The sequence below is a fragment of the Mya arenaria genome, chromosome 10, assembly GCF_026914265.1.
Source record: "Mya arenaria isolate MELC-2E11 chromosome 10, ASM2691426v1".
In the NCBI taxonomy this organism is placed as follows: Eukaryota; Metazoa; Mollusca; class Bivalvia; order Myida; family Myidae; genus Mya; species Mya arenaria.
In genome coordinates, this window is record NC_069131.1 from 62,615,885 (window position 1) to 62,627,989 (window position 12,105).

Genomic DNA, 12,105 nt, shown 5'->3' on the forward strand with positions numbered 1-12,105 from the left:
AACTCTATAGAATCTGATTTGATCTAAAAGTATGCCGTTTTGTTTTACCATGTTGTGTCTGCTTCCTTTTAAAATATTTAATATTTGCGACAACAGGGACACAGTGGACATTCGCATAATATAATCAGAAAAGCGTCTAATGAAACTTACACCAGCAAAGCGCCTTGTTGCGGTGCGCTCTGTACCATTACCGAAATTAAACGCTTGAATATACATTTCACTTCTTGTACAAATCTTAAAAGTATTCTTAAATACAAGTTTGCGAAGTTTGTCAAGAATGTACAAGGAAACGCTTTTGATTCCAATTTGGACTGATACATTTATGATAATGGATTGTGAACGGCTGTAAAATATAATTAACTAGGCACGTGTAGCCAATTATAAATATAATATACAGATCAGGACAACTGAATTACATTGAGTTCACCAAGTGATTAACACTTATATGTGACGCAGTCAGTGAAGTAGTTTGTCTTATAAGCAGGCAAGAATTAAAAAAAACACTTTATTTCTTGTTCATGTGTGTGCAGTGAGTTCAGTTGTATTGTTTATGCCACTGGCAGACCTGTAGGATTGCTCAATGGCCTTGTCGTCATTGTCCATGTTCGCTTTGAGTCATAATTCATATTACGATTTCTGACATAAATATTTGAAATAAATTATTTTACATCTTTGGTCACACTTCGGCAAATTATCACGGCGAATAGACATTTCGCACAATTCTGTCTAGAGTTGTTGCCCATAAAATGCCACTAAATGACCAAATTACCCTTTCGGCTCTTTAACTTGGGCATTTTCCATCCAGACCATGTCAAAACTTGTCGTCATGTTTCTAGTCATTATCGCCCAACTGTTTTTAACACATAACCTTTTTTGGTCGTTTTGGTGATAACATGGATATAAACAGTATTGCCTTAAACTATCGTTTCCCCTCAAGGGTCCGATAACAACGTTCCAAGTCAAACTCTTCACACGCTACTCAAAATATATTGACAGTGCCCAATTGATATACAGTCTCCAAAACAGGTTAAATTCGGTAAACAGACATTTTCTTCGCCGAGTATGTCGTTTAATGCCTTCAAACTAACATTAAGATGTTTTATTGCCGATGTTTAATTCTATACGACGCATTCTTGATTTCATTTTATTAAGATATATACATTTGGTTTCTATTAAACATATATATTATCCTCCAGTGGAAACTTATTTTTTGTTCTTTGTCTAAAGGAGATCGGGACATTTATAATAATTACTCCAAATCTGTATGACAGCATTGTCTTACATGAGAAGATATTAGAAGATATATGAACGGATATCCTGACAAAATTCTTTTATTAAGTATTTTTACTTTTTAGAGTTATTTTCAAAGCAAAAGCAAAAGTAGAAACAATACAACCAATAATTGGTTCATAATTGTTGGTCGATGTAACCATTATCTGACACGTAGTTGCCTACTTTTTTATATGCTATATTAAGGACAAAGCGACGGTAGCAAGAAATGGTTGGACTCTTAAATCGAAACAGCCGTAGCCTAATTTGATACTTGTTTTGAGTGGGTGCTTGTGTATGCGGAAAGTGAAAGTACTAAAACTCGCTACGTGAAAAAGTGTTAACATTTATTTGCACGTTCAAACAACGTACAATGGAATTCAAATTAGTACGTGATTGTTGCATATAACTTTTGTTTTTCGTGAAGCAAGCAGAGTTGCGGGTCCCTGACATAAATTGCAAAACAATGTATATTAGTGTTACATGGCGAGGGAAACGAATGTTGAATTTGCCTTTTAAAGGAGCTTTATTTGTGACCCGCACCGACCTGTCTCCAGCACGGAAACATACATATATTTATAGGTTGTACATTATATATCTCAAATGATATGTGAGTTAGGTCTTTTATACCATAAATAATAGGCTTTGTTCAATCTGATTCTTGAGTGTGCTTAAATTAGTAATCTCAGATTGGTATACCATTATACGGAATATGAACTGCACGTTTTATCTTTGCCTAAATGGGGAAGCTAGAAAGTTCTTCTGTGAAGTGGGTTAACCGAAAGAAGCCAAACTAAAATTCATAAGGTTTTTTGTACAAACTAGTAATACGAGATTGAATATATGCTTCCCTATTAAGCTTGATCTGACTTTAAATATGGCAGTATATATTATAATGACATCTCACAGGGAGGTTGATACACTCTGATTTATCAGATTAGTTGGTAAATATCATGTGAAGAGGTCACTATGTCAGTTTAAGGAGTACGAGTGTTTAGTTAGTTGCAATATTCCTCTCCTTTTACCGTTTTTTTCAAAGCTTATGAAAGGTCTTTGTTCACAAACACAACTCAAAGCCTTTCTTGCTTCCTTAACATAATATATTAATACATTGATATAGGACTAAAAAATGAACAATACCAATATATGGAATGAAATGAAACTTTAATATACTTCATATTGGTTTTGAAAAAGCATATACACATTTAACGCATTTTAGTTTAAATATATATATAAGTTAAACCATACCAGTCGTTTTCGAAACGAAAGAAAAACAATGTCAGAAAAAGACATACTAGTATATCTAAGTCACTTTTGAGACTGTTTAACAGCCACGTGCGATAAAAAAATGTGTAAAGGTCAAACATACCAAAATATTCAAATATGCACAGTGAATAGTATATATCTTAATTACCTATTTGCGAAGCCCTTCTAGAATTCAGAAATGCATGTTGTGCGTTGCAAATCCTAACTTAAAATATTTAACCATTATACATTGAGTGCTTGAGAAAAAATCAAATTCGACGTTTGTACTAAATGAAAGGAAAAAAAGCAATAATAATAAGGATAATAATAAACATGTTAAAATCAGTTATTGAGAGCTAAGTCTCACACTAGTATCCATAGTTATCAAGTTGAACAAATTGTTATGATCACACGCGCAAGAAATGAGTTTAAATATAAAGTTTGTCTTTCACTGGAGCATCCGTGTCATTCACAATAGGTTGGACTTTCGTAACAGATGTGGCCTCCCGCTCCCTTGTCTCGTTTTGCCTTTTCCTCATTGCGAACACAAGCAGCACCAGTTCTATCACTTCCAGCACGGACAAAATCGAAAAACCTGCCCAAAGTCCAAGTTGTCCTCCGATATCGCTGACGAAATTCACAATCTATAAAACAATATACATATTGAAAATGTCCAAGATATCAATTCGAAGACAAAGAACATTGATATGTCAAATTAACTCTTTAAACATAAATAAAAAAAGATATATGAACGAGTAAGTGAGAAGATTTGTTGATAACAGTTACGAAATAACTATTGTTTTCTTTCCCAATGTTTATCTTTTAAAATAATTTAGATGATTTTAACATATGTAAAACATATTTTATTCGATTTACTTCAGAAACTTATTGCACATTGTAATGCTACACACCCCATAAGAGTACTCCTCCTTGACATGTTCGTATGAGAGTGTGTCCAAATACACACGCATAAGAAGCATGTTGTCTCTGTTGAAAATTAAAATATATAAAACGTTACATTTGCGATAATTACAGAATAAACGCGCCAAGAGAGAGAGAGAGAGAGAGAGAGAGAGAGAGAGAGAGAGAGAGAGAGAGAGAGAGAGAGTATACATTGCCAGGTTTCTAAATTCAAAATTCACTCCCTTTGAAATAATTATGATCAAAACAAATAATATGCGAATACATGCTTGAAAAAAAGCATGCTTTCTATCGTAATATGTTGCTGGCAATCATTTGGCAAATCCCAATACTTTTATAAAAGTATTAAAACATTCAGTCAATATCAACGCTTTTATATATGCAGATTGGGAGCATTACTTTGATTATATTATACACCCTTCAGTTAATACCCAAGCCTTTCAAGTTGCAGATGGGAACCATTGATACTTTCTTTCTTTGTGAAGTATATAGAGGTAAACACTGTAAGGAGGCTTTCAAGCTAGAATAGTATAGTCCAGGGTCACTGTATGGACGAATTAGGCTATTAGGTTACACTCAAAGGTCACTGTATTGAGGTTATAAATCTATAATGTTACAGTCTAGGGTCGCTGTATGTACGCTTTATGCTATTATATTACAGTCAATGGTCACTGTATGGAGGTTATAAAGCTATAATTTTACAGTCTACGGTTACAGTATGGAGGCTCTAAAACTATTATGTTATTCGATATGGTGATCGTACTGACATTATAAAACTATTCTACTATTGTCTTTTGTCACCATGGAAGCTCTATGTGATGTCAATATAAGTTGGCTATTAAAAAGATGATGCAGACAAGGTTAAGCTTTAAACATGTAATTCTACTTCAATTAAAAAAAAAGTGTGTTGAAATGCTTAACGACCTAATTCGTGCACACATGAATGGAATGTCTTTTAGTTTAAAACATTCCATCATATTTTAATACAAGGTTCTGACCTGATTTTATCTCTGTTAAATGACTCCAAGTCATACTTTGGTAACTTTGATTTTACTATTCGTCGAAGAATTGGAGTAAAGAACTCATTCGGCCAATTCAATAACACTAGTCTCTTCTCGATAGAGTCTTCCCTGAAACAGAAAATAATCTAGGATGAAGACATATTTACACAATTCCATAGTTTCAAATTATGATCTCATACAAACATGTATTCATTGAAAATCATAAACATCCCATACAAATAATAATCATGTGTCATGTTCATGTTCAGGCATAAAAATGAGGTTTGAGATTTTTTGCTAAAACCTTAATTATACGGACGATGTTTGTGGCAATCCTTCATAAACCTACCTAGTTTCTTTATGTTATATATGCACTGTGTTGTTTGTGGCGTTTTGTACTGTTGTTCCATGTTTCTTGTTTGTGATTTTTGTTTTTGTGAACAACTACAGAGACAAGCTCAGTAGCCAAAATTTAATCATAAACCCCGTTTAATGACACAGGGTTAACGCCAAAGATATATAACAAACAAAGCAAACACAAAATCACAAACAAGAAACATAGAACAACAGCACAAATATCCACAATAATATAATGCATATGTACTATAAAAAAATGGTATGTTTATAAAGGTACCGCCTTGGAACGGTCAGTAAAATGTAAATTGTAAAGTATTAAGTGAATTTAAAGTACTACTTAAAGATGATAAATTTACTCTTTAGTTAGCATTAACATACCAAATGGATATTTTTCTGTTCTTATATTGATAGAACTAAATATTTCATCAATACAGCATAAAATGAATAATTTAATCTTCGCTCAACATTGTCATAAAAGCCGGAATGTAACTATGTATTTGAACCGATTAATTCCTTGTTCAATTAATTAGGTCATTTAGTGGTCGTTCGTTATAATTTAATCGTAATTTATTTTCCTGCCAATATGCAAACATACTAATCAAATTATTCAAAACATTACTTTATACATTCGTAACGGAGCATCGTTGGGCGATTGATTGTTCTGTCTTTCATATGCAGTAAAAGAATCGCCGTACCAAGTAATAAGTCGACGGTGTAAAATTACACAGTGTTCTTTGTTATTTTTCGCTATTTTGTTGCCATTTAAAATGTCTTAAACCGGCACTAGATTGTATCAATAGTCTTGCACATTATAGTTTTTGGTTGTTTTTCCCTTTCAGAATGATTTTCTCCGAATATTTTAATTTATAATCAATGAAATTTATGGTTATGAAAACAAATGAAGGAATTGATACACTTCTTTAAAATATATATATTTATTTGTATTGGTGTTATTGTGTTAACAAATGATTATTGTGTTTATACAACTATTTAATGTCCATATCATTGTTATTGTTTCCAATGTTAAATCAAGTCATTCATGTATAAACACACATGCATTTATAACATTGGCATTATTTTACGAAATACATAAAACTATAAAAAATAAAATCACCGTATTCTCGGAGAATCTGAATGGTTGGCACTAACGTTACTGATTTTGACACATTATATCAATTACATTCAAAATACATTTCACTCTGCAGGGAAAAGTACAGGCACAAGGCAATGGCCCAAAGGAACATTGACCAGAGACACAAACATATAAACACCACACACAGACCTCATTCCCATCAAAACAGCTTTACCAGCTCGGATGTTGTAAAGATCTGTGTATTGCCTTCAAGGTTAAAGGTTGCCTAAATCTGTCAAAAACAGGCTTGCTTAATATGACAGTGCATTCAATCAGTTCAATCTTTTGATGTTATTGTGATCCGAATACCAACGTGCGAAACCCGTTTAATATGCTTGTAAACTTATTTGCTATGCGAAGTCCCACAGGATCGGCAAAGAAACGTCGAATTTTTCTTTATCTTACATATTTAAATTATCATTAAGAAAACAAATCGGTATAGCTGCAATTGACTCAGTATTAAGAGCCATCCAACTACCTAATCTTAGAAATCTTTGAGTACTTTGTCATTATAATGTTTTGTGACATTAACTTTTTTTATCTCAGCGTGTCTATGTATATGTCATGCATTGCAGTATGTCAGTAAGATCTTACGACTGTTTTTGGGGAGTCAAATTAGCCGTATCTGTATGGACATAATTTTATAATATATTTTTCAGATAGACTTTACACACAAACGTTAACGGAAATATTCAGTAAATCAGACCTTCGACCTCTTCGGCATGATATCGCCTGATTGAGAACATGCAGATATTACTTATTGGGAAAACTACGACGACTACATATTTATATTCCATTTAACCGTAATTATATTGCATACGTTTGTTATAAAACAAATAAGAAAAAAGGCGCTTTATTGCACGTCGCTCATCTGACATGTGGTGTAAAATGTTAAAAGTCATTTACAACTAAGCCCGTTTTACAGGATTTTACTTTCTTCATAATTTAGAAACTCTCTTCTGTGTTAACTTTAATAAGTATACTATCATACGTTTATCAGGTCATTGATAATGCGGTATATATTAGTTATTTTCATGAAAATGTATGACCCTTTAAAAACTAATTCACTTTAAATGTAGAAAGCCATCGCATCATTAGTTGCATTAAAAATATAATTAGTAGGTTTTGTTAATCTAATTACAATATAGTTAGAAAACAAAATCTTACTCGCAGCTTGGCAGGCAATTGTCAAAACTTGCTGGCGTTTTAAAAACGAATTGAGCAAGCGTCTCGCGAACACAGTTCAGATGTACATCCGTAAAGCAAGGTATATCTCCAGTGTATGGATCCATCAACTTCTCTGGTGGGATAGAAGCATTGAGCATACCGGTTTCATAAAAGTGATGCAAACAGCCACACACCTCTAGAATGTGAATCTCTCGGTAATCTTTAATACATTCCTGTAATAAATAACTTAAATATTACTAAATGGATTCCTGTTCAACGTGAAGGTAAGGTGAAAGGTAATAAAATGATACCTAAACGCAAACTCTTCCAGTTTGTGCAGTTTAAAGTAAAGCCGTAAACACGCCTGCAACAACGCATTTATCACTAATTGTTCGTTACTGCCGTACTTTTGGAGTTCAATGCACAATATATATCAATGTCCATATCAACAGTGAATCATTATGATTAAACATCAGATAGCAGTATAACGGCAAACATTCACAGCAAAGCAGTCATTTAAGCAAAACCAGCTATAATACATGGTAAAAAAATGCGCCAGATAGGATTTTGTCTGCATAATAACAAATATCATATAATATGTATGCATTTTGAATTGAACGCTTGACAAAGGTTATATATTAAACATTATGCATTAAACCATGACCTTTGAGATAAGGACATAGCTTTTAACGCGACAATCGCATTCTTTCTTTTCAAGTGTGTGAACTTATTATTAATTATCATTGACTATCAAACATTTCTGCTAAGTCATAAAGTATTGCTCTTAAGTCGATATGTGAATACTTTTTTCATCCGAGTGTGAACCTGACATTTTATATAGGATCTAAACTTTTAGCTTATGTTTCGTCATGTCACGGTAATGAACTGTCTGAGCTGAGGGAATACAATTGCTTTGTAAATAAATAATACAAGACAATTACTTAAAGCATTACTGATCTACTTAAATACTAATGACACCATTTTATACAGTGGATATTACTTTCATTTAATACGAGTTTTAATAAGCTTTCGAAAAGTGTGAAATTATATCTATATAAATTACTTTTTTGATGAGTTACAAATATAAATACATAAAACATAGATACACAATGCGCAAATTTGATACACTAGATTCTTTTAATAACAAGCATGAGGTCAAGACTTGACTTATATTTTTTTTTCCAACTAAATATATAAAACTCATTCAAATAAATAATAATAAAACAGACTTTGCTTCACTTTGCTAGGTTTTCATAGGCTTTGCTAGGTTTCGCTGGATTTTTCAATCTTGAAGTAATGTAATTTTACAAATTTAACACAATATTGGCAATAAATTATGCATTTTTCCAACTAAATATATATAACTCATACAAATAAATACAAATGAATAAAAATACAACTGACTTTGCTTGGCTTTGCTAGGCTTTGCTAGGCTTTGCAGTGTTTAGTAGGACCGGACCGGTACCACTGATTGTGGAGAAAGCGTGCATGTTTAACATGAAATTCAAAAGGCCATTACGTTCGATAGATTTGTATACTACAGTTTCTGCATTTCTATATGACCAACAGTATCCGACTGGTTATCGATCGTATTATCAAATGGAATCATCTCACTCCGTGTAAATTTTAATATCACAATTTTGGCGCACTATCTGATTGTCGAGCGAATTAAAGTAAAATCGTACAATCGAGAAAAGTATTCAACACATGTAATAGGGACTCAACGGGAACACCGAAACATCAGAAATCCATGAACAAAACGAAAACATAACTTTGTTATAAAACAATTATTTGATATATATTGCCAAAACACAAGCTTAGAACAAGAAAACTTACTTACAAATTACCGTGCGAGATTATTTTTAAATACAAAAAAATGAGAAATTAAAATCCAGTACATTCTTATTCAAACCTTCCTTAAAGCAACGTTTGCCTCGAATCCAATAGGCACAAATATCCCTTGATTTGTTTCGACATGGTCGTGGAATACATGTGACGGGATGACTAATACACCAGTAGATGATGTTACAAACGGAATGGATTGTTCTTGATCAACATTCAGCAGAATTTCTAGCCCTGAACAAATATGCAAAAACTAAATTAAATAAAACAAAACATTTACTTTGAATAGTACATTTGGAAGTTTACTAAACATACACAAGCACTATTGCTGTCGTTTAACATTACATGTTTCCATTTCAGTGTCTGTCGGACCTAATCTTCCTCATCAAAACGGGATTGGCGTGGCTTGGCATTGTGTTTTTTTATCTGATTATCACTATCTATCACAAGTCTGGGTTATTTCATAAAGAACGTTATATGAAATGTAAAAATGTGAAATCACTATTCACACTTTTTGCAGTTTCTGGAATCAATAACAAAAAGATAAAAAAGTAAAGATTATAGATTTTGTTAAATAAAAATGCATATTATGAAGATTTATTCAAATTTTAGTTGCATAATAATTATAATACTCCATCACCAAATCAATACTGAAATTGCAAAGAATTGTTTTGCTTACCATATTGCTGGCCTGCTGAGGCTACATCTCCACAGCCGGACTGTATATTCGGATCCGTACACATCTGGTAGTCGGGGTAGAACTCGTAACAAAGTCCGTACTCATACGAGCGTTTAATATTCCAGGCGTTCCTGTTAACAGAAATTCAGTGTAAGCCATGAAACAAGAGTGCAAACCGTCGAGGATTATATAAGCCACACACAAAAAGCTGTGCATGATAATTGTTTTATTTAAAACGGTTTGAACATATTTGATGACTTTGTGTTGTTTAACCGACACATCTCAAACATCAATGGAAGTATATACAAGATAATTTTCTAACTAAACTCGTGCCATTTTTCAGAAAATAATTTATTGTTCTTGATCGCAAAGGTATTTGAAAAAAACAATGTTTTTTTTTTAACTGTATAGCTACTTTATTTTGCAGTGATTATTGCAATAAATAGGAATCGTGTCGATACAGAAAGCATTAGCAGATAAATTATCTTCCATTTTGTTCTCTTTCATATTATAAAGGACATTGCCTAAGAGATAATGTGAACATCTAGTAGGTATACAAAACTGTAGTTAGATCCCAATACATTGGAACAACAACATATGTTTTAGAATAGTATTACGCACAAAGTAACGTACGTCGAAACGTATTTCACTGAGTACTTTGAATAGTCGGAACAAAATTGATATGACTTGTACATTAACGAACGACATGTTCTAAGATTTTTTGCGGGTAGCAAGTTATGCCCGGTTTACAATGTGTACATTTCGCCTTAGACGATATCAACAAATAATTATATCCGTTAAGAGAGTTTTTTTAGGTGGCATCATGTTTACTAATGCGTGATAAATTGTTTGAAATAGAGCATTTATTGCTTGCTTTATTAATTCGATGATATGCCCAAATAAAACCTTTTTTTTCATTCGATGAAATCCTATTTTTGTGTCAAAGTTCCCCAGACTTTGTAACCATCCATCAGTCAGGTGATTTAATGATTATCTCAAATAACTTTTGCATCTTTGACAAACCTTCAATTCAGTTTATATTCCATTATTTTTGCTAAGTGTATACATGAAGTAGTCTGATCACAACGTTTATACGTTGGGTGGTATATAGTCTGTGAAGGAATAATCTGACACATAATCATATTTTAATTGTGCTTAATTTTATATCTTACTTAATAACCGCAACTGTTCTTAAGCTTAAAGGTATTCAATACCATACGAGTTTACAAAAACAATACAAAAATTTGCAACTCAATCAGAACCAAGTGTATGATAAATACGAAAATATTAAATGAAGCACAATACTATTCTTACAAAAGGTTAATGGCATATGTAGAGGAGATATGTATGTAGAGAAAATGAACTTTTATTTAGACTGCCAACCAATTTATCCTCTGTATTAGCAACTAAGCAATTCGTATCATGATTAAATCGTCTTTTGATATCACCGCTTTTATTGACAAACCGACCCTGTTTCTCCCAAATACGAGATATATATATATATATATATATATATATATATATGTTGGAGTTTGGTAGCATTTGCTTATTTGCAGTGTAAAGCAAATAATTATAAATTAATAATATAAATAATACTATCCGTGGGGCTATTCCCATTTTGAATTGGTTGTATCAGAATTTTATTATTCAGATTTCAACACGTACAATGCAACTTAATTGAAAACCAAAACAAAATAACAGGGTACAATTATGGCCAATTTTCGCCTATTTCTACAAAATCAAACTGGTATATTTTACGTTTAATATAATCTTTCAGAATCACAAACATCACTCTGTCTTCCTATGAAATATACAGAAATGAACCGAATAAAATGAAGATTTTCATAGATCTTTATTAACTTCAACTTGAAACTCAATTCACCATTGTAAATATAGTCAAATAAAACAAAGTAGGACGGAAACAAGCTCATCAGGTCTGTAATTATTTTAAAGTTGAAGAATTCCATTTTTCCGCCAATGTTTTTTTCAGAAAAGAAAGACAAATTATCTTAATAGAAGGCTTAGCACAACGAGTAAATCGCTAAAAATAGCAAGCACGTTTATCGTACTTTATTGTTTTTTGTGTAATACGGTCATACTTTGTCTTCATTCCTTGCGTCGAGACCTACTGCAAACCGCGCTCAGATCAATTAGCTGACCAATATGGAAATAGAAGGATACTTCGGACCTCTTGCTCACCATAAGGACCATAAAGACAAGGATGGAAATTCAAACAAGTGAAATTATAGTGGTATAAAGATTTTTTATGTGTCATTATGTACCGTTATATGTATATCAATTATACAATGATATTGCATTAGAATTGATAATTTTATATTTCATACGAGCTTTTATTGCCAGCCACAAGCACTCTTGCCTACTACCCGTTCAAACATTGCTTAACTTTGTAATACTGTTCATTAGTATTATGTTTTTTTTCAAAAAACTGCACTGACTCAAAAAATAGAAGCCTCCTTGAGGCCAAATTCAAC

At 32.3% G+C, this 12,105-nt stretch overlaps 1 protein-coding gene across 1 annotated transcript; it reads right to left on the reverse strand.

Annotated features, from left to right (window-relative positions):
- Positions 1-2,942: 2,942 nt before the first annotated feature.
- LOC128204896 (amiloride-sensitive sodium channel subunit beta-like) lies at positions 2,943-10,321 on the reverse strand. The gene is made up of 7 exons (XM_052906298.1): positions 10,317-10,321; positions 9,614-9,744; positions 9,005-9,168; positions 7,093-7,325; positions 4,434-4,565; positions 3,426-3,501; positions 2,943-3,158 (listed from the first exon to the last, which is right to left on the reverse strand). Exons 1-7 carry the CDS (start codon positions 10,319-10,321, stop codon positions 2,943-2,945), a joined length of 957 nt encoding a protein of 318 aa, XP_052762258.1.
- Positions 10,322-12,105: the final 1,784 nt, after the last annotated feature.